At 37.1% G+C, this 21,779-nt stretch overlaps 1 protein-coding gene across 2 annotated transcripts in view; it reads left to right on the top strand.

Annotated features, from left to right (window-relative positions):
* DENND4C (DENN domain containing 4C) overlaps positions 1–21,779 on the top strand; it is a 137,981-nt gene that overhangs the window by 29,175 nt on the left and 87,027 nt on the right. For both annotated transcript variants that reach the window (XM_032880512.1, XM_032880511.1), the window contains exons 2-5: positions 6,225–6,546; positions 16,313–16,565; positions 18,531–18,600; positions 20,350–20,519. In XM_032880512.1, coding sequence (XP_032736403.1) covers positions 6,242–6,546; positions 16,313–16,565; positions 18,531–18,600; positions 20,350–20,519 — 798 coding nt within the window. In that variant the 5' untranslated portion in view covers positions 6,225–6,241. The remainder of the gene's footprint in view (positions 1–6,224; positions 6,547–16,312; positions 16,566–18,530; positions 18,601–20,349; positions 20,520–21,779) is intronic.

The raw sequence follows: 21,779 nt of genomic DNA, 5'->3' as shown, positions 1-21,779 counted from the left end.
GCTCAGTGGATTAAACATCTGCCTTTGCGGGGGAGGGGTTCCTGGGATCAAGCCCTGAGCCCTACCTCGGGCTCTTTGCTCAGTGGGGAGTCTGCTTCTCCCTCTCCTGCTCTTCACCCCCACCCCCAGCTCATGTTCTCTCTCTCTTTCTCTTCTTTGTCTCTCAAATAAATAAATAAAATCTTTAAAAAGCTGAGAAATTTCTAATCACACTGGTTAAGGAAAAAGAAGATCCAAATTACTAAATTGGGGATGAAAGAGGTGACATCACTACATATTATACAGATATTAAAAGTATAATAAGGAAATATTATGAATAACTTGTCAGTAAATATGACAGTTGAGGTGAAATGGACAAATTTCTTGAAAGACACTGCTATAGACTAACCGTCACCGCCCCCCCCTCCCGCTTCTGTGATGAAACCGAATTCCCAGGGTGATGGTATTTGGAGGTGGGGCTTTGGAAGGTATTTTGGTCCTGAGGGTAAAACCCTTATGAGGGGAATTATTAAAAGAGATCCCAGAGAGATCCCTCTGCTCCTTTCCATCATGTGAGTTACAGTGGAAAGACAGCCTTTTAGGAACTAGGAACTAGACAGTAAAGCTGCCAGTGCCCTGATCTTGGACTTCCAGTCTCAAGAACTGTGAGAAATAAATTTCTGTTGTTTTTAAGCCACTCAGTCTATGGCATTCTGGTATAGTAGCTTGAATGGACTAAGACACAAATGATGAACGTTTATTCAAGAGGAAGTAGGTAACCTGAATAGCCTATATGTTAAAGGAATTGAATTTATAGTTATAAAAACCTACCTCCAAAAAAAAAAACTCCAGACTCAGATGAGGTCACAGGTGAACTATCAAACATTTAAGAAGAAGTAATACCAGTTCTATACAAACTATCCCAGAAACTTGAAAAGGAGGGAATTCTTCCCAACTCATTCTGTGAGACTATCAATACCTTGGTACCAAAACTGGATAAAGACGTAATTACAAGAAAAGAAAACTACAGACCAGTATCCCTCATTAACATATAAAATTTCAAGCAAAATTTTAGCAAATAGAATTTAAGAATATATAAAGGGAATAATAGATCATGACCAAGTGGGGTTTATTTCAGGAATGCAGTGTTGATTAATAACTTGAAAATTAATCATCATCATTCACTGTGTTAAACAAAGAGAAAAGTTTCATGTCAGTAAATGCAAAAAAGTTTGTGATAAAGTCTAACATCTGCTCCTGATAGAAGTCTTAGGATTAGAAAGGAATTTTCTTAACTTGATAAAGAGCATTTACAACAAACCTACAAGTAACAGGTATTTACTGATAAAAGACTGAATGATTTCCTTGTTAAGATTAGGGACAAAATGAAGATGTTTACTCTCAACATTTCTCTCCTTTTTAAAAAAAGAATGTATTGATTTAAGTAATGTCTATACCCAGCATGGGACTTGAACTCACAAATCGGAGATCAAGAGTCACATGCTCTACTGACTGAGCCAGCTAGGTGCCTCTCCTTTTTTTTCCTTTGAAATCAAAGAAATTTGTATTAAAACCTCTCTATACCAATTTTACTCTAACACAATAAACATAAATACAGTTGTAACACCCATTGGATCATAGATACACTACTGTTGCGGTGGTAAATTGGTATATTCTTTTCCAAAAACAAGAAGCATGTAATAATGGTTATACATGGGTTTGTATACTCTGATCTAGAAAGCTGGTTCTGGGAGTTTACTCTGTAACTTACCTGAAGCCCAGAAGGTGAATATGGAGAGATGCTTATTGATATGTTCTCTTGTTTTTATTGTGGCAAGTACGTATAACATTTATCATTTGTAAATATACACTTCAGTGGTGTTAAGTACATTGGCAGGGTTGTATAACCATTGGCACCGCTATGCTCAAAACTTCCATCATCCCCAACATAAACTCTGTACCCACTAACCAGTAACTTTCCATTCTGTCCCCTCCCAGCCCCTGGTAACCTCTACTTTATGTTTTCTGTATTTATTCAGTATACCTCATATAGGAACCATATGATATTTGTTCGGTGTCTTTCTGGGTTATTTCACTTAGCATAAAGTTTTCAGATTTCATCCATGTTACAGCATTTATCAAAATTCAGTTCCTTTTTATGACTGAATAATACTGTTGTATAGATATATCACATTAAATTTATTTACTTATATTTTGGATGGATATTTGGGTTGTTTTTACTGTTTGGTTACTGTGAATAACGCTGCTGTGACTAGCGATGCTGAGCACCTTTTCATGTGCTTATGGTCATTTGTACATCTTTGGTCAGCATTTCTTCTGAACGCTGTACTGAATGTTCTGCGTAGTACAGTAAGATAAAGAAATAAAAGGCATCTGTATTGGAAAGAAAGAAGTAAAATTGTCTTTATTCATAGATACATTATTATCTACGTAGAAAATTTGATGGTACCTACAAAATTCTGCAACTTGTAACTGTATGAAGATTGCACTGTATAAGGTCAAGATATAAAATTAAGTGTATCTCTGTGTAGTAGCAAAGAATAATTGGCAATTGAGCTAAAAAGGGAACAGCATCATTTATAATAGCATTAATTATTATGTATTTAAGCAAAATCTGATGTGAAGGACATAAGCTATAAACTATAAAACATTAATGAGAGAAAGTTTTACAAATCTCAATAAACTTAGAGATGAACCTTGTTCGTGGATTTGAAGACTCATCATTGACAGTCTTCCTTAAGTTGACCTATGGTTTCAATACAATGCTAGTTAAAATCTTAGTAGGCTTTTTTTTTGGGGGGGGGAGGGATGTTGGTAGAAATGAACAGGCTGATTCTGAAATGCTTATTGAAATGTAAAGGACCTAAAACAGAATAATCAAAACAATTTTGAATAAGAACAGAGTTGAAGACTAAAACTTACTGATATCAAGATTTATTATAAAGCTACAGTAATCAAAATCATTTGGTACTGATACTAATAGACAAATAGGTCAGTGGAAATAAGGAATCCAGAGATGAATATAAACATGTTGGACAGTTGGTTTTTGACTAAAGGTACAAAGGCAGAACAGTAGGGAAAAGTTCCCTTTTTCAACCAGCGGTGCTGGAAAAATTGGATATCTGTATGTAAAAAGTGGATCTTTATTCAGACCTCACTATATACAAAAACTAACTCAAAATGGATCATAGACCTAAGTGTAAAACTTAAAATTATAAAACTTTTAGAGGAAAACATTGGAGAAAACCTTTATGACCTTAGATTAGATAGTGATTTCTTAAATATGATACCACAAGCATGCCCCATAAAAGAACAGGTTGGTAAACTGAACTTCAGAAATAAAAACTTCTGCCTTTCAAAAGGTAGTACTGTTAGATTAAAAAGACGAATCAAAGATTGGGAGAAAATATGTGCTAAGTATATGCCTGATAAATGATTTTTCTATATAATATATAAGGAACTTCAGAGGCGCCTAGGTAGCTCAGTCGGCTAAGCGCCTGTCTTTGGCTCAGGTTATGATCATGAGATGGTGGGATCGAGTCCTGCACCAGGCTCCTTGCTCAGCAGAGAGCCTGCTTTTCTCTCTCCCTCTGCTGCCACCTTCCCCCACCTCCACCCCCCCTTGTGTTCTCTCTCTCTCTGTTTCTTTCTGTGTCAAATAAATACATAAATAAACCTTAAAAAAATTAAAGAACTTTAAAAACTCAAGAATGGGGGTGCTGGGTGTGGCTCAGTTGGTTGACCGTCTGACTCTGGGTTTGACTTAGACGGTGATCTCAGGGTTGTGAGATTGAGCCCCATGTGGGGCTCTGCTATCAGCGGGGAGTCTCCTTGTCACTCTCCTTCCCCTTTGCCTTTTCCTCTCTACCCCATCCCCTGCTAGCACACAAGCTTTCTCCTTTTCTCTCTCTCTAAAATAAATAAATAAATAAATAAAATCTTACAAACAAAAAACAACTAAAGAATGAGTAAACAAACAGACCAAGTAGAAAATGGGCAATGATTTGAACAGAAGCTTCACTGAAGAAAATACATGGGTGGAAAATAAGCACATGAAAATGGGGTTAACATCACTAGTCATTAGAAACATGCAGTTCAGTGGGTACCTGGTAGCTCAGTCAGATAAGCATCTAACTCTCTCAGGGTTGTGAATTCAAGCCCTGAGTTGGGCTTCATACTAGTTGTGGAACCTACTTTAAAGAAATAAAAAAAAAGCAAATGAAAATGGTAGTAAGTATCACTTTAGGCATATTAGAGTTACCTACATTTTAAAAGACTGACCATATGGAGCTTTAGGGAGGAAGTGGGACAACTGGAAGTCTCACATACTGATGGTAGGAATATGAAATGATATACTCACTCTAAGAAGGTGTTTGGCTGTTTTTTAGAACTATGTATACCTAGCAGGTGATGCAATCCTTTCGTCTTAAGAATGACCTAAGGTGAATGAAAGCTTATGTCCGTAAGGCTGATACATGGGTGTTTATGACAGCTTTATTTGTAGTAACTCCAAACTGAAAATAACCCAAATGTCTTAGTAAGGTCAGGGGGTAAACATATTGTGGTGTACTCAGCAGTGGAATAATGCTTTGCAATAAAAAGGAATGAGGGGCTCCTGGCTGGCTCGGTCCGTAGGGCAGATGAATCTTCATCTCCAGGTTGTGAGTTGGGTATAGAAATTACTTAAAAAAAATTTAAAAAATATAAAAAGGAAAGAACTATTGTTATAAATAACAGCATGAATGACTCTCAAAATAGTTACAAAGAAAGGTAGACAAAAAAGAATGCATGCTATAGGTGGCGCCTGGGTGGCTCGGTGGGTTAAGGCCTCTGCCTTCAGCTCGGGTTGTGATCCCAGGGTCCTGGGATAGAGCCCTGAGTCGGGCTCTCTGCTCAGCAGGGAGCCTGCTTCCCTTCCTCTCTCTCTGCCTGCCTCTTTGCCTACTTGTGATCTCTGTCAAATAAGTAAATAAAATCTTAAAAAAAAAGAATGCATACTATATGATTCCATATATATCAGTTCTAAAAACTATAGTGACAAAGCAGATTACTCATTGCCTGGGGAGGAAGAGATATGAGGGGGTATATGAAAATACGGGGTTTGATGGATATGTTTACTGTCTTGATTGTGGTAATGATTTCACAGGTATATATATTTATGAAAATTTACACTGTAAATATGTACATTTTATTGGATATAAATTGTACTTAAAGTTTTAATTTTAATTTTAATTTTTTGGAAGATTTTGTTGATTTATTTGACAGATCACAAGAAGGTGGGGTGGGCGGAGCATGTTTCCTGCTGAGCAGAGAGCCCCACGAGGGGAGGGGCTCGATCCCAGGACTCTGAGCTCGTGACCTGTGACGTGAGCTGAAGGCAGAGGCTTAACCCGCTGAGCCACCCAGGCCCCAAATAAAGTTGATTTTAAAAAGCACATGAAATCCGTGAAAATATTTAAAACCTTAGAAGCCTAATTTTATTTTTAGTGGTGCCAAGTTTAGAGATAATAGAAATCTTGACTCAGTGTTCATAATCTCTGGGTTTCTACCATGTATTATCTAAGTCTCTTACTATGTGTTTTATATATAATTTTATCTTCTTTGGTTATAGTATTTTATGCCTTATCTGGTATTTACATAGGAAATACATAATGACTTCTGAACTTACTTAGTTTACATGGTGTTCTCATAAAGTTCCTTTTCCATAAGGAACAGACTCCTAACTGGATTAGGAGACCAGTTTGATCATATTTATCACTATTACCTTTATTATTTTTATTATTTTGTCTTAGACCTTGACTTAATTTGTGATGAACTCAATTCATTTGTTTAAATGTGAAGCTTAGCTTTACGAATTTGGTAACCAGAAGAGAATGATTTTTTTTTAAATGGTCTGAATTTTATTTATTAAGTGCATTTGCTGAAGCACCATAGCCCGTTAGATTATCCTGACAGTTTCATTATTCTTCACAGGGCCTTGGCACATGAGAGGATCATAGTTGCCTTACAAATGAGTTGATTCTGTAAACTTGTACTTGGAGTAGGTAAAAGCTGACAAGATAATACCGAAACAGGCTGCTTCTCTGGAAGGACAGCAGTTGGATTATAAATCCAGCTGGGAGTGTGCTGGGTCATCACTGTTAACTCAGGAGTATTTGACTTTAGGAAGTCAAGATGAAGTGTCTTATTTAATGGATGTCTTTTTTCTTTTTTTCCTCTTCTAGGAAATACAGTAGCAACCATGATAGAAGATAAAGGGCCAAGAGTGACTGACTACTTTGTTGTGGCAGGTCTCACGGACACATCTACTCTTTTAGATCAAGAACTAAATCGCTTAGATACTAAGTCAATGGGGCCCAAAGCTCCCATTACAGACATTGCAGTTATTAACAAATCTGCTGGGGAAACAGTACCTGAAGGTTACACCTGTGTTGAAGCCACTCCATCAGCTCTCCAAGCAAATTTGAACTATGGAAGTCTGAAAAGCCCAGAACTTTTCCTCTGTTACAAGAGAGCAAGAGATAAACCACCCCTTACCGACATTGGGTATGGTGACTTACTTTCTTTTGCTGTAGTGAAGGAAATAACATTTATTTAAAGTGCATGGAAATAGAAATTTTAAATCCTTGATAGTTCTGTTACTTGTTACTTCAGGATCGAGTGTAGTAAGACATTACATATCTCTATCCACCCTTACTGAATTTCTCTGCATTGTACTTGAATCATTAGATCATTTCCTTTCAGAAGATTGAAATGAAGACATTGGAGCCTGAAATATGATTCCATTTCTCTTGTACTTTTCAGATAAGCTTAGTAATTAAAAATAAAAGAGCAAGAAGCTATAATAAAAGACTATACTTTTAAGGAGCTACTTAGGTTATGTGATGAGGTTTTGTGAAGCCCTGAACTCCTTTAACAAAGGAACATGCCTGTTTAAAAAACAAACAAAAAACTGTGCTGTGTGGATTTTAGTCCCAGAGGGAGGAGGTATTTACAATTTAGAATGAGTGTAGTTGTTATAAGGTATTTATATCTAGTCCACAGCCAAAGAAGTACATTCTTTGTAAAAGCCCTTTTCCCAAAAATGTCTACATTGACCCTCTTTTGTAAATGAGATGCTTTTAGAATACCTATAATTACTACTTTAATAGGTACACATATCATGTATTAAGCTGTTCTGATTATTATAGTAAAAACATACAGGTATTTGAGAGCATCTTAGGAAGTATTTGGGATCAGCTTATCCATTTATGTAAAACACGAAGTTAGAATTTTGGTGGGGATTGCATTTAATCTATAGATCAAATTATGGAGTACTGCTGTCTTTATACCAATTAAATCTTCTAACTTATGAATGTGAGTTATCTTTCCCTTTATTTAGATCTTTATTATCTTTCAGCAGTGTTTTGTAGTTTTTAGTGTACAAGTCTTTCACCTTTTAATTCGTTTTATTCCTACGTATCTTATTCTTTTGGATTCTATTAAAAATGGGATTGTTTTCTTGATTTCTTTTTAGATTGTTCATTGCTGTTGTATACAAACACAGCTGAATATTAATTTCATATGTTAATCTTATACCCTGCAAGTTTGCAGAATTTGTTAGCTCTAATAGCTTTCTTTTAGATATTCAGGGATTTTAAAAAAATATATAGGATCATGTTGTCTGCAAATATAGCAAGTTTTACTCTTTCCTTTGCAGTTTGTTGTATTTGCTCCCTTGTCTTATTGCTCCATCTAGAACTTAACGTACAGTGTTGAATAGCAGTAGTGAAAACAGACATTCTTGGCTCATTCCTGATCTTAGGTGGAAAGCTTTCAGTCTTTCACCCTTGAATATGATATTAGCTGTGGGTTTTTCATAAATGCCATTTATCATATTAAGAAAGGTTCCTTCTGTTTCTGATTTTATGAGAGATTTTGTCATGAAATTGTGTTGGATATTTTTCAGATGCTTTCTTTGTCAGTTGAGATCATGCAGGCATTTCCTTCTTTCTATTAATGTGATGTATTACATTGATTTTCTTATGTCACATCTCTTACTGTCATCACAATACCACATTGTAGAAATGATTGATTACTTAATATCATCATGTATCCAAATTTTCCTGATTGTCTCATGAAGTTGTTGGTTTTGTTGTTGTTTTTTTTTTTTTTTTTTTTTTTTAAAGATTTTATTTATTTATTTGACAGAGAGAGATCACAAGTAGACAGAGAGGCAGAGAGAGAGAGAGGGAAGCAGGCTCCCTGCTGAGCAGAGAGCCCGATGCGGGACTCGATCCCAGGAACCTGAGATCATGACCTGAGCCGAAGGCAGCGGCTTAACCCACTGAGCCACCCAGGCGCCCCTGTTGTTGTTTTTTTTTTAATGGTTGCTGGTCTGTCTTTTCTTCTCTTTTTTTAAAGATTTTATTTATTTATTTGACGAAGAGAGAGATCACAAGTAGGCAGAGAGGCAGGCAGAGAGAGAGAGAGGGGGAAGGAGGCTTCCCGCTGAGCAGAGAGCCCGATGTGGGGCTCAATCCCAGGACCCTGAGATCATGACCTGGGCCAAAGGCAGAGGCTTAACCCAGTGAGCCACCCAGGCGCCCCATGGTGTTTCCGATAATAATTGTTCAGATATTAAGAAAGGTAATGAGTTGTTCCGTTTGACCACCACTTGTTGTCTTTGTCATCTCCTCTACTTTTGCAGTTGAGCTCTGGGGAAGTGGTCCTAGGTCCTCATTACGTTCAGATTTCTGAAGTCAAAGGATGATTTGTCGTTCTCTTACCTGACATTTTTGCACCATCCGTCTAACTCCTTTAGTATTGGCCACCTTGTTGAGCTCTGTGGTTCTCCTTCAAGTCAATACAGTTAGGATGGTGGTCATATAGCTTTATAGGATCTCTGGGAACAGGAGCCAAGTTAGAAAGGGTTGAGAAATGATTGGAATTGGATTAATAGAGCTTTTTGAAAGCTTGACTTTAAGAGAGAGAGAGAGAAGGTAGTTATGGGCCTTGCTATTCAAAATGTGTTCGTTGAACCAGTATCATCTGTAAGGCCTGGGAACATGTTAGAACTTCAGAGTCTCAGGCACTGCCCCAAACCTCCTGAATTAGAATCTGTATTTTGACAAAATCCACAGAAGCAACTGTTGAGGATACCTGGGGGGTAAGGCAATATGGAGTCATGGGCTGTTTTTTAACTTTCTTCCAGAGGATAACCTTGAACACTTTATTTGAAGGAGATAAACCAATGGAAAAGAAAGGGTGAAAATAAAAGAATAAGGAGATATTTGATAGAATAAAATGATGAAACAGATTGAAGGGGTAATGTCAGCAGCATCGGTGACTGCATTAGCCTTTAATGGGAGGGGCTTTTCCTTAGAGAAGGGGCAAGGAGGTTAAAATTGGTAATTCAGGACATGTGTAATGGTTTTACGATAGTTCTTTCATTTTTTCCACGAGTTTCTTAAGAAGATAGGTAATATCCATAGAAGGATGGGTATAGTGTAAAGTTTTGGTAATATCAATGTCAGTTGGTGGAAATCAAGCCAGGGACATAACTTGTGTTTCAGGCTCCAATGTTGACTGTTAGCTGTCTCTAAAGAACATTTTTTCATATCCTCCTCCTTATCCCCCCACGATGCAGTCATGATTGAAAGGATTTGTAGCTTTCAAAGATTGTTGTTGCATGTGGTTCAGGGGCACAACTTGAAATGATGACTTAGATAATTATGCTTAGATACTTTCAGATTGCAGGTCACTCTTTCATATACATCTTGTAGTTCCCCAAGTTTACAGATCCAGGTTTCCCAGAGTGTAGGTTGTCTTTTAGTTAATCATGCTGGTAAATTTTTCTTTCCAGATCAGATAATTGTTAATATCTGGTGACTGCAGTATTTTGACCTGTCCACCCCACTTTACTCCCATTTAGGCATGTGAGTGAGGAGATGAGATATTCATCAGGGTTTTTTTTTTTTTTAGAAAAATGTTATTTAAGTTTAAAGTATAAAGACCTGATATTCCCCCATAACATCAAATACTCTGTGAAGTATAATTTAAATAGTACAATATAGGGGCATCTGGGTGGCTCAGTGGGTTGGGCCTCTGCCTTCGGCTCAGGTCGTGATTTTGGGGTCCTGGGATCGAGCCCCACATGAGGATCTCTGCTCAGCGGGGAGCCTGATTCCCCCTCTGTCTCTGCCTGCCTCTCTGCCTCTTATCAAATAAAGAAATCAGATCCTTAAATAATATATTATCTTACGTGTCAGATATGTTTATTAAGATAAAGAATCATAAGTTACTGTATACTTTTCTTATTGTCCCCCATTTATCAGATTCATTGATTTAAAAAAATATATTTTTATTTATTTGAGAGAGTGAGAGTGCACGTGTACACGAGAGAGAGAGAGAGTATGCACTCCCACGCATGAGCAGAAGGGGTAGGGGCAGAGGGAGAGGGAGAAGCAGACTCTCTGCATAATTTTTCTATTATTTATTGACATTGTGCAGAGTCTTGCCATTTGTCTTATAGAATGTCCCCCACTCTACATTTATCTGATTGTTTCTTCATTATGTAGTTTAACTTAGTATCTTATTGTCAGTTTACTGGATGTTAGTTTTAAAGTCTGAATTAAATTTATGAATATTTTTAGCAAGAATACTTACAGGTAGGAAGGGATGTAGTGTCCGTTGTCCCATAATTAGTGATGTGTTCAGTTCAGTCACTTAGTTAAGATGGAATTGCCAGATACCTTTTGTTATTTTCATTGTTATTTAAGTAATTTGTGGAGTTTTGGGGCCTTGTTTAAATACCTGGTTCCTTAGTTCCTTTTCACCTCTCATTTTTTAGGATCCTTTGATCATTGCCTGAATTAGATCTTATATGGCAGGGGATGTAAAATGAGACTTTTCTAATTCTATCATTTAAAAAATAAATTTTTTAACTGGCAGTTTTCTCAGAGAGCTTGAATGAAGATCTTTCTATTCTCTCTCTTTTTTTTTTATTGTTTTGAGAATAACTAAGAAACTGGATTTTAACTTATTCTGTGAGATAAAAACCTATTATAATCCTTAGTCTGTTTGCTCCTATGGTCCCAGGTTTGGCCAGTGGGAACCCTTTCCAGCTGACTGCTTTGCCAAACAAAATCTGGATTTGTGTGTTTTCATTGTTACTGAGGTGTCATATATATACATACATACACACACACATATATACATATGTTCATATATATATGTGCTCCTTGTCCTTGGAATAGGACCTATCAAGCATTTACAGAGTACTTCCTGTGTTAAAAAACTGTATGAAGCAGTGTTTCTGTGTGGTTATGTTATCCATTTGTTATACAGTATGCAGTTAGGTTCATCTGTTTCTATTTGTGTTAAACTTGTTTTAGAAATATTTTCTGTTAATATGGAAAATATTGTCACAGCTCAAAACATGTAAAAAGATATATTTAGAGAAGTATTGCTTCAGTTTTTGTTTCCTTGACTTTTTTCTCTATACTTTCTGCCCTCTTCTCCCTTGTTAATGCACTTTTTGATTTATCCTTTCACTGTGTTTTTACAAAAATAAACACATAAGTGTATTTTTATTTCTTCCTCTTAAACAAACCATAAATACAGTATACACTGTTTTACACTTTGCTTTTGTCACCCAACAGTATATCCTCGGAATCACTCTGTATTTGAACACGGAGGTCTTCCTCATTTTTTTGTAACTCTGTAGTACCCGTTTGTGTGGATGTATGTACTTTATTCATCCAAACCTCTGTTGATGGACACTTGGGTTCTGTCCAGTCTTGTGCTATGACAAGAATGCTTTGGTGAATAACTGTGTATGTATTATTACATATTTGTAGAAGTGTATTTTCAGGTTGTCCTGGAAGGGCATTGCTGGGATAAAAGATAAATGCATGCATAATTCTCTTAAATCTTACCACATTTCTCTCCATTGTGTCATGCGACCATCAATATATGATATATGTGCTTCTTTCCCTCCAGTCCTAACCACAAAATAGGTGATCAAATTTTTGAATTTTTGTCAGTCTCACAGTCGAGAGGCTGACAAAAATTTAAAAGTTCGATACTGACAAAAATTCAAAAATTTGATCATCTATTTTGTGTCAGAGTAATTTTAATGAGATTAACTATTTTTTCATTTGTTTAAGGACCGTTTTTCATTTTTTCTTTTGTGAATTGTTAATGTCTTTTGGCACTGACTTTGTTTATGTCTTTTTAACAACGGGTTTTTGGGATGCCTGGTGCCTCAGTTGGTTGAGTGTCTCCTTCGGCTCAGGTCGTGATCCCAGGGTCCTGGGATTGAGTCTCACATCGGGACCCCTGCTTCTCCCCTGCCTGCCGCTCCCTCTGCTTGTGCTTGTGCTCTCTCTTGCTCTATCTGACAAATAAATGAAATCTTAAAATATAATAAAAAAATAAAAACAGGTTTTGGGCTTGGTTTGTTTGTTTGTTTTTATAGTAACTTTTTTATGTATTAGGAAGATGAACTTTTTGTGAAATAAGTTTCCGGATGTTTTCTTCAGATTTATAATATGTCTTTTCACTTACATTTTTTTCATGTAGAGTTTACTTGATGAAGTTTTTTTTCTTTTCTTTTTTAGATTATTTATTTACTTATTTGACACAGAGAGAGAGAGAGAGAGAGAGAGAGAGAGAGATCGCACGTAAGCAGAGAGGAAGGGGGATGGAGGCTCCCCGCAGGGAACCTGATGCGGGGCTCAAACCCAGGACCCTGAGATCATGACCTGAGCCGAAGGCAGAGGCTTTAACCCACTGAGCTACCCAGGCACCCCAGAAGTTTATTTTATTGCTTCTGGATTTTGAGTCAGTAGTTAGTAGCCATTTTTTTCCATAGTAGCCATATTTTTCCCAGTGCTAAGTTTTCTTTTAGTACTAGTATGTTTTCATTCTTGACATTTAGTTTTTTTAAAGATTTTATATATTTATTTATTTGTCAGAGAGAGCACAAGCAGGGGGAGCAGCAGGCAGGGCAGGCAGAGCAGGCAGAGGGAGAAGCAGGCTCCCCACTGAGCAAGGAGCCCCAGGACCCTGGGATCATGACCTGAGCCGAAGGAAGCAGCTTAACCCACTGACATTTCCATTCTTGATGTTTATATCTGTGATCTACTGGAGCTTTTTCTGGTATATGGTGTGAAGTTCAGATACACAATTTTATTTTTTTCCCAAATGGCAGTTCAGTTATTCAAGCACTGCTTATTACTATTAAAAGCCCATATTTCTCACAGTATATTGAGATGTCACCTTTATCCATTTCTGGTATTTCTTTTGTGTTTGTTCTTTCTATTGACTCATTTGCCAGTACTATCCTGATTTAAATATAGAGGCTTTATACTGTATTTTAATATTTAGTTGAGCTTTATCAGTTTTATTGAGATATAATTCAGATATCACACAATTCAACCCTTTCAGGTATACAATTTATTGGTCTTTAGTATATTCACAGATTTGTGCAGCTATTATAGCTAATTTTAGAACATTTTCATCCCCCTAAAAGGAGACCCTGTATTCACCAGCAGCCATTCTCTGATGTCCCTTTCCACCCTCTAGCCCTAGGCAACTACTGATCTACTTTTTGTCTCCATAGATGTGCCTATTAAGGGCATTTCATGTAAATGGAATCATACTACTTGTGGTCTTTTTTTTTGTGTAGATTCTTTCAGTTAACATGGTTACAAGACATTGATCTTGTACCTTGTATTAGTACCTCATTGCCCTTTTTTTTTTTTAAGTTTATTTATTTAAGTAATCTCTGCACCCATTGTGGAATTCAAACTCGTCATCCTGAGATCAAGAGTCAAATGCTCTTCTGACTGAACCAGGCAGGCACACCTGTACTTCACTGCTTTTTTTTTTTTTTTAAGATTTTATTTATTTATTTGACAGAAAGAGAGATCACAAGTAGGCAGAGAGGCAGGCAGAGAGAGAGGGGAGGAAGCAGACTCCCTATGGAGCAGAGAGCCCGACATGGGGCTTGATCCCAGGACCCTGGGACCATGACCTGAGCCGAAGGCAGAGGCTTTAACCCACTGAGCCACCCAGGCTCCCCTGTACTTCACTGCTTTTTATTGCTGGACAGTATTCCGTTATATGCGCATGGCGCATTTTATGTATCTTTCCAGTAGTTGGTGGACTTAGATTGTTTCCACTTTTTGGCTGTTATGAATAATGCTGTTAAATGTGTATTTGCATACCAGTATTTGTGCAGATGGATGTTTTCATTTCTCTTGGGTATATATCTAGAAGTAGAATTGCTGAGTTATACAGAAACTCCATGCTTAACCCTTTGAGGAACCACTGGACTGTTTTCCAAAGCAGTGTTGTTTCCCACCAGCATTGTACAGAGATTCCAGTTTCTCTATACTCTCACCTTACCAGTACTTGTAATTATGTCTTTTGATTATAGCCTCCCCAGGGTATATGAAGTGGTTCATATCTTATTGTGGTTTTGATTTGCAGTCCCCTAATTGCCAGGATGTTGAGTCTCTTTTCATGTGCTTTTGGCCATATCTTCTATGGAGAAATGCCTATTTAGATTTTTTTCCCACTTAAAAAAAAAGAAAATGTCTTATTTTAATAATTTTAGTTTTACAGAAGAGTTTTTAAGGATAGTACAGACAGTTACCATATAGTCTTGTCAGCCCTGTATCCATTTTTAAATTGCTATTTATCTTTTTATATTTATTTGTAAGAGTTCTTTATATATTCTGGAAAGGATTTTCTAATTAGATATATGATTTGCAAATATTTTCTTGCATTTTATTGGTTGTCTTTCCACTTTCTTTCTTTTCTTTCTTTTTTTTTTAAATTTATTTGACAGAGAGGGATCACAAGCAGGCAGAGAGAGAGGAAGGAAATCAGGCTCCCTGCCGAGCAGAGAGCCCGACGTGGGGCTTGATCCCAGGACCCCGGGACCATGACCCGAGCCGAAAGCAGAGGCTTTAACCCACTGAGCCCCCCAGGCGCCCCGTCTTTCCACTTTTTTGATGGCATCACTTGTGGAACATAAGTTTTTTATTTTGATGAATCCAGTTTTTAAATTTTTTTTTTGTCACTTGTGCTTTGGTATCCTGTATAAGGCTTTGTCAAACCCAAGGTCACAAATTTTTATTCCTGTTTTTTTTCCCAAGTTTTATAGTTCTCTTACATTTAAGTGTTTGATCCGTATCTGGTATGTAGTGTAAGGAAGGGGTCCAACTTCTTTTTCTCTTGCATTCTTATTTATTTATTTATTTATTTAAAAAAAAATTTATTTAATTGACAGAGAGAGCGATCACAAGTAGGCAGAGAGGCAGGCAGAAAGAGAGGGGGAAGCAGGCTCCTCGCTGAGCAGGGAGTCCGATGAGGGGTTCGATTCCAGGACCCTGAGATCATGACCTGAGCCAAAGGCAGAGGCTTAACCCACTGAGTCCCCCAGGTGCCTCTTTCTCTTGCATTTGATATGCAGTTGTCCCAGCACCATTTGTTGAAAAGATTATTTTTTTCCTATTGAATTTTCTTGGCAGTCTTGTTAAATTCAATTGACTGTAAATGGATGGGTTTAATTCTGCACTGCCCATGCCAGTTCATTGATCTAAATGTTTATCCTTGTGGCAGTAACACGTGGTGCTGATGACTAGATTTGTAGTAAGTTTGAAATGGGGGGAGTGTGAATCCTCCAACTGTGTTCTTATTTTTCCAGATTAGGCAATCTGAGTCCCTTGCATCTGGGTATGAGCTTAGGCTCATGTTACCAATTTCTACACAAGAAAGCAGCTAGGATTTAGATGGGCATTTTGTTGAGTCTGTAGATCTCTTCAGGAAATATTGACATCTTACCAAATATTAGATGTTTTTATCCATGACCATGGGATTCCTTTTTATTTATTAGCTCATCTCTAATTTCTTTAAACCATGTTTTATAGTTTCAGTCATATAATTTTTATATATATTTATTTTCAGTCAGAGGATTTTTAAAGGTGAAGTTTGGACAGGAATTATGAAGGAAAATTTTGTGAAAACGTCTGAATGCTTGATCTAGAAATCAACCTAAGGATGCTTATTGTGCGGTTTCACATGTCTTTTGTAAAAAGCGGTAAAAAAAATCAGGTTGTTTGATCTTATTTACTCTTAAAATTACATTCCAGCTCTTGAAAAATAGTAAAGAGATCTGTAATTCCCAAAGTGTAATCTTACTTTTGGTTCATATTTAAGATTTGAGAAACAGAAGAAGAAGTTCTCCAACCATTTTTTTGTTTGTTGAAAAGCAGCTTTTAACTTGTATTTATTTATTTCTCCCCTCCCTGCCTTGCAGAGTTTTATATGAAGGGAAAGAAAGGCTTATTCCAGGATGTGAAGTGATCCAAGCCACACCCTATGGTCGCTGTGCCAATGTCAACAATAGTTCAACTACTTCACAAAGAATCTTTATCACTTATCGAAGGGCTCCTTTAATTCGACCCCAGAATTCCTTGGCTGTAACTGATATCTGTGTAATTGTAACCAGTAAAGGAGAAAACCCTCCTCATACTTTCTGCAAAGTTGATAAAAACTTAAATTGTGGAATGGTAAGAATACAGTTGTGTCATTTTCAGTTTTATATGTACTGGCTCCCACCCCCGAAAAAAGGATAATTTTTGTACTCCTGTTTATTATTGGGTGTAGAATTTACTCTGCTTATATTTTTTGTGGTTTTTATTATTTTTAGATCTGTAACTTTTATGATTCATAATAGTTTTGAAAATCCTTAGCTATCTGATTTTTAGAATAATTTCATTGAGAAAATAAATACTTAAAATCAGGGATTCAAAAAATTTTTTTTTGATATGTGCTAATATTGCCTGTGTTACATCAATACAGATGTTTTATTACCTTTTGAGTTTCACTGGTGTCTTCATGGACAACCACAGGGAGACTGGATAGGAACTTCCTTTTTTTAAATTAATTAATTAATTAATTAATTTAAATTGTTGTAGTTTTACATTCTTGCTTTCCTAAGTTTTATAGTTCTAGCTCTAGGTGGGCTCCACACGCAACATGGGGTTTTTAACTCACAACTCCAAGATCAAGAGTAACATGCTCTACCAAGCATGCTGGGCCCCCACTCTCTACATACTTATTTTTTTTTTTTAGAAAAATTTTTTTTTTTTTAATTTGTCACAGAGAGAGAGCACTAGAGAGCGCAAGCGGGCACAGGCAGACAGAGTGGCAGGCAGAGGCAGAGGGAGAAGCAGGCTCCCTGCCAAGCATGGAGCCTGATGTGGGACTTGATCCCAGGACACTGGGATCATGACCTGAGCCAAAGGCAGCTGCTTAACCAACTGAGCCACCCAGGCGTCCCTACATACTTATTTTTTTTAAAGGGCTCTAATGAACAAGAACATTGAACATACACCTTTGATTTATAATTTTATGAGACTGAGGTTTACTGTTGGGTCAGATTTATTATGAAAAATATGTTTTGTTTTTTATTTTTAAGATTTTATTTATTTATTTGACAGAGAGATCACAAGTAGGCAGAAAGGCAGGCAGAGAGAGAGGGGGAAGCAGGCTCCCTGCTGAGCAGAGAGCCCGATGCCGGGCTCAATCCCAGGACCCTGAGATCCTGACCTGAGCCGAAGGCAGAGGCTTAACCCACTGAGCCACCCAGGCGCCTCTGAAAAATATCTTTAGATAAAACTATTATTAGCTTTAGTGAGATACAGGCAAAGATGACTAACTAATGTATCCTGGGTATTGGTCAAGACAGTTTGCCTCTGGAGGTAATGACTTCATAGTACCTCAGTTACCTTCATAATACTAGTCTGGGCTCTAGGGCCCACTCAGCTTTGTGCCGTTTCTTTCAGAGTGTCTGATTACAGCATTCTAAACTTTTCGAAACTGTTTTATGTCAGTTTAATTTTGCAACAGATTTTTTTTACTCCTTTCTTTTAATATTCTGAATTTCATGTTTTGCTGTGTTTTGTGGTCTGTAGTCTTTAAAAAAAAAAAAGATTCATTCATTTGAAAGAGAGAGAATGTATAAGCATTCATGGGTCGGGGGAGGGGCAGAAGGAGAGGGAGAGAGAGAATCTCAAGCACACTCCCCACTGAGCATGGGGCCCAACATGGGACTTGATCCCAGGACCCCAAGATCACAACCTTAACTGAAACCAAGAGTTGGGCACTCAACCAACTGAGCCTCCCTAAGCCTCCCAGGCACCCCTGTAGTCTGTTTGATAAACATGTTTTAAATAGATTTCACTGATAATCAGAACCTTTAGAAGATTTTCAAAAAAATCAATTTAGGGTCTCCTGGGTGGCTCAGCGGATTAAAGCCTCTGCTTTTGGCTCAGGTAATGATCTCAGGGTCCTGGGATCGAGCCTCACATCAGGCTCTCAGCTCAGCAGGGAGCCTCTTCCCCCTCTTTCTCTGCCTGCCTCTCTGCCTACTTGTGATCTCTCTCTCTGTCAAATAAATAAATAAAGTCTTTTTAAAAAATCCATTTATTTTCACTCTTTGGTCTTTTTTAAACATAATTTATATTTTACAGTGGGGTTCCAGTGTATTTCTGTGTTATAAGAAGTCTGTGCCTGCTTCTAATGCAATAGCATATAAAGCTGGTGAGTAAATTAAAAAATAATTGTTACTCTAGTTACTGTTATACATTAACATTTGGTTAGAAACCATAGTGTAGTGGTCATCATGTTCACCTAAGATTTTTGTTTGGTTAGAAGAGACAGTGTATGCCCCCTTACGTGGTTTATGGGGTTATTCAATTCATAAATTGAATTATCTATAATATTAGCATGTAAAGGCACAAGTTTCCTTAAATATGTTACATACTACAAGATATATTAATATTATACCCTCCCCCAAACATGTTGTTAAATAGAAATTACCATCCCAGTAAGCATTGGTGAAGTGAACATTCAGGCTTTTAGTCTACACCAATAGATTTAACAATTCAATGGAAAACTGCTTACTCTCTCTGACCTTTTTATTTTGGCAATCAGAAAGGTGTCAAACTGCATCTTTACTTCTTATATTTCCTTCTCTTATCTCTGTGTGTCTGATTTGAAACCTCATGTTACTTGCCATGAAAGGTGGACTTGCTTCCTTTTTCCTTTGTTGCAAAGAATCAGCTATATGGAGGAGAGGAGGGCCTGAGAAACTTTTCTGCCATGAAGTGTTTGAGAAATCTATCGCCACATTCTTACTGCACAGTAAAGTGTCAAGGGCTGTAAAGATTTAAGTGTGACCTCTTCATCCCACTGGTATGGTGGGATAGAAACTGAACATACAGGTATGCTCCAGTTGTAAATAGAAGAAATACTGGAAAACTTCCTTGTGAAAAGAAGCAGTGTCTCTTACTTTTGATCATGCACAGTTTGTTTTGCTTCAAGAAAGTCAGGCAATTCCATATCTGAAAAATCTTGATTGTCTTCTTAAAGACAGTAAGTCAGACCATTTTAATTTATAGTATAAAAATAAAGGCAGCAAATAATAATTACAAATTTCAGTATCATTTTAGAACGTGATACTGTTAATATTGCTGTAATATGTTGATTGTATGTGATTTCCTAAATTGTGTTTTTATGTATATGTATGTGTGTGTGGTGAGAGTGTCACTTAAAAAAGGAACACTTACTGAAATAAGCTCTGTGAAAGTATTCAGGTATTCGATAAAAGACGTATTTTAGAGTATAGAGCTTTGCACACTGAATTTTGACTCAGAAATTTTCAGGAGTTTAACTTAGAGGTGGTCTGCATATTAGAGACATGAGAGCTTTGTAGATAATTGATTGTGAAGGGGCTTTGTTAGCTTGCCCGAGGCCCTGCTCCTCCTGCTTCCTTGGTCTCACATACTATACTCAGACAGAGGATTTTGGTCTCATTTACTTTTCATGCTGAATACTTTCTGCACTGCTGCTCTCCCAAGATGAGTAAGGGCTCTGATAATTTCTATTGCCTTGCCATGATTATATAACACTTAACCCTTCCCTGAATTTTTTACTGAAATAGTTGGTGAATTTTCCTTACCACACTCTATAAGATGTTGTGGTACATAGAAGAAAATATATTAAAATTGGTAGTCTTGTTGAATAGAGTTTTAACTTATGTATTTTGTACATTTTAGCGTTACAATGAACGTACAATGAACGAGAAGTCCATGAGTAAAAAAAATAAAGGGTAAACTTGTTAATTAATTTAAGTTTCTGATACGGCAAGAGGAAAAATTATTTTGAAATTTCACACATAAATATTTTCATGAAATTTGCTATTAAAATATCCTATTAATATGCATCACATATAATTTATGTGAAAGTAACTCTTGAAAAAAATTTAATACTGTCTCCTTTCTCCAAAAGGTTTAATTTTTAGATATCCAGAAGATGATTATGAGTCATTTCCGCTGTCAGAATCTGTACCTCTCTTCTGCCTTCCCATGGGAGCTACTATAGAATGTTGGGATCCTCAAACTAAATACCCACTTCCAGTTTTTTCAACTTTTGTCCTGACAGGTTCTTCTGCTGAAAAGGTATTTTTTTTCCTCTTTTATTAAACCTATATTGTCCATGTTTTTATCCCATAAAATAATGAATATGATGTCAGTCTATTTGAATGTTAGGATTATTTGGCCACAGTTTATTTTGGGTTGAATTTGTACTGTAGTGCCCAAGGTGAGAAGTCACCATGAAAATTGGCATCAGGAGGCATCTGGAGCTTCTACAGAAGCAAATACAAAGTCTTCCTAGAGAGCCCCCAGACCCAAGCCTCAAGATGGTATTATAGGGGTGCCTGGGTGGCTCAGTGGGTTAAGCCACTGCCTTCAGCTCAGGTCATGATCTCAGGGTCCTGGGATCGAGTCCCGCATCAGGCTCTCTGCTCAGCAGGGAGCCTGCTTCCCTCTCTCTCTCTGCCTGCCTTTCTGCCTCCTTGTGATCTCTGTCTGTCAAATAAATAAATAAATAAATCTTTAAAAAAAAAAAAAAGATGGTATTATAGTAAAAGTTAGAAGACATAAATACCATAGGAAGAATCAGCAAGATACTATACAAAGCTGGATTAGACCCTGAATATATTGAATTGATACAATGACAATATTAAAGCTATAAATTAAATATATAATTGAAATGATTGAAGATGTTGAAACATCTGGGAAAAACAGAGTATTTTGTGGAATGAGTAGACAGGGAAGAGAATCACATGTCTAGAAATGAAAAATATGGTCCTTAAAATTAGAGTCACTGAATGGTTTGAACAGCAGATAAGACATACATGTAGGGAAAATTAATGACGTGCAAGATAGATACCTTAAACGTGCCTCCCCCCCCAAAAAAGTCCATCTAAAAGGTTTAAAAATGTAGAGGATAGAATCAGAAGGATCAGTGGATATTTAATGAATTCCAGAAGGAGAGATTACAAAAGGGAGAGGTAGCATTTTAAGGGATTTCGATTGGTTGTTTTCCAGGGCTGATGAAAAATGGAATCTTTATTTATTTATTTATTCAATTTCTTTATTTTAAAGATTTTTTAATTTACTTGACAGAGAGAGAGCGAGAGAGGGAACACAAGCGGGGGAGCGGGAGAGGGAAAAGCAGGCTGCCCACTGAGCAGGGAGCCCGATGTGGGGCTCGATCCCAGGACTCTGGGATCATGACCTGAGCCGAAGGCAGGTGCTTAAGGACTGGGCCATCGAGGCACCCCTGAAAAATTGAATCTTTAGACTAAAGGTATACTTGTAAAACCTTCAGCAGAAAGGTTGCTATTATAGTGAAACCATAGAACAGCAAAGAAA

The sequence above is a fragment of the Lontra canadensis genome, unplaced genomic scaffold (genome assembly GCF_010015895.1).
Source record: "Lontra canadensis isolate GAN:19392208 unplaced genomic scaffold, GSC_riverotter_1.0 scaffold70, whole genome shotgun sequence".
NCBI classification, from domain to species: Eukaryota; Metazoa; Chordata; class Mammalia; order Carnivora; family Mustelidae; genus Lontra; species Lontra canadensis.
Note: the sequence above shows the minus strand (reverse complement) of the source record. Positions and strands in the feature narration are given on the sequence as shown.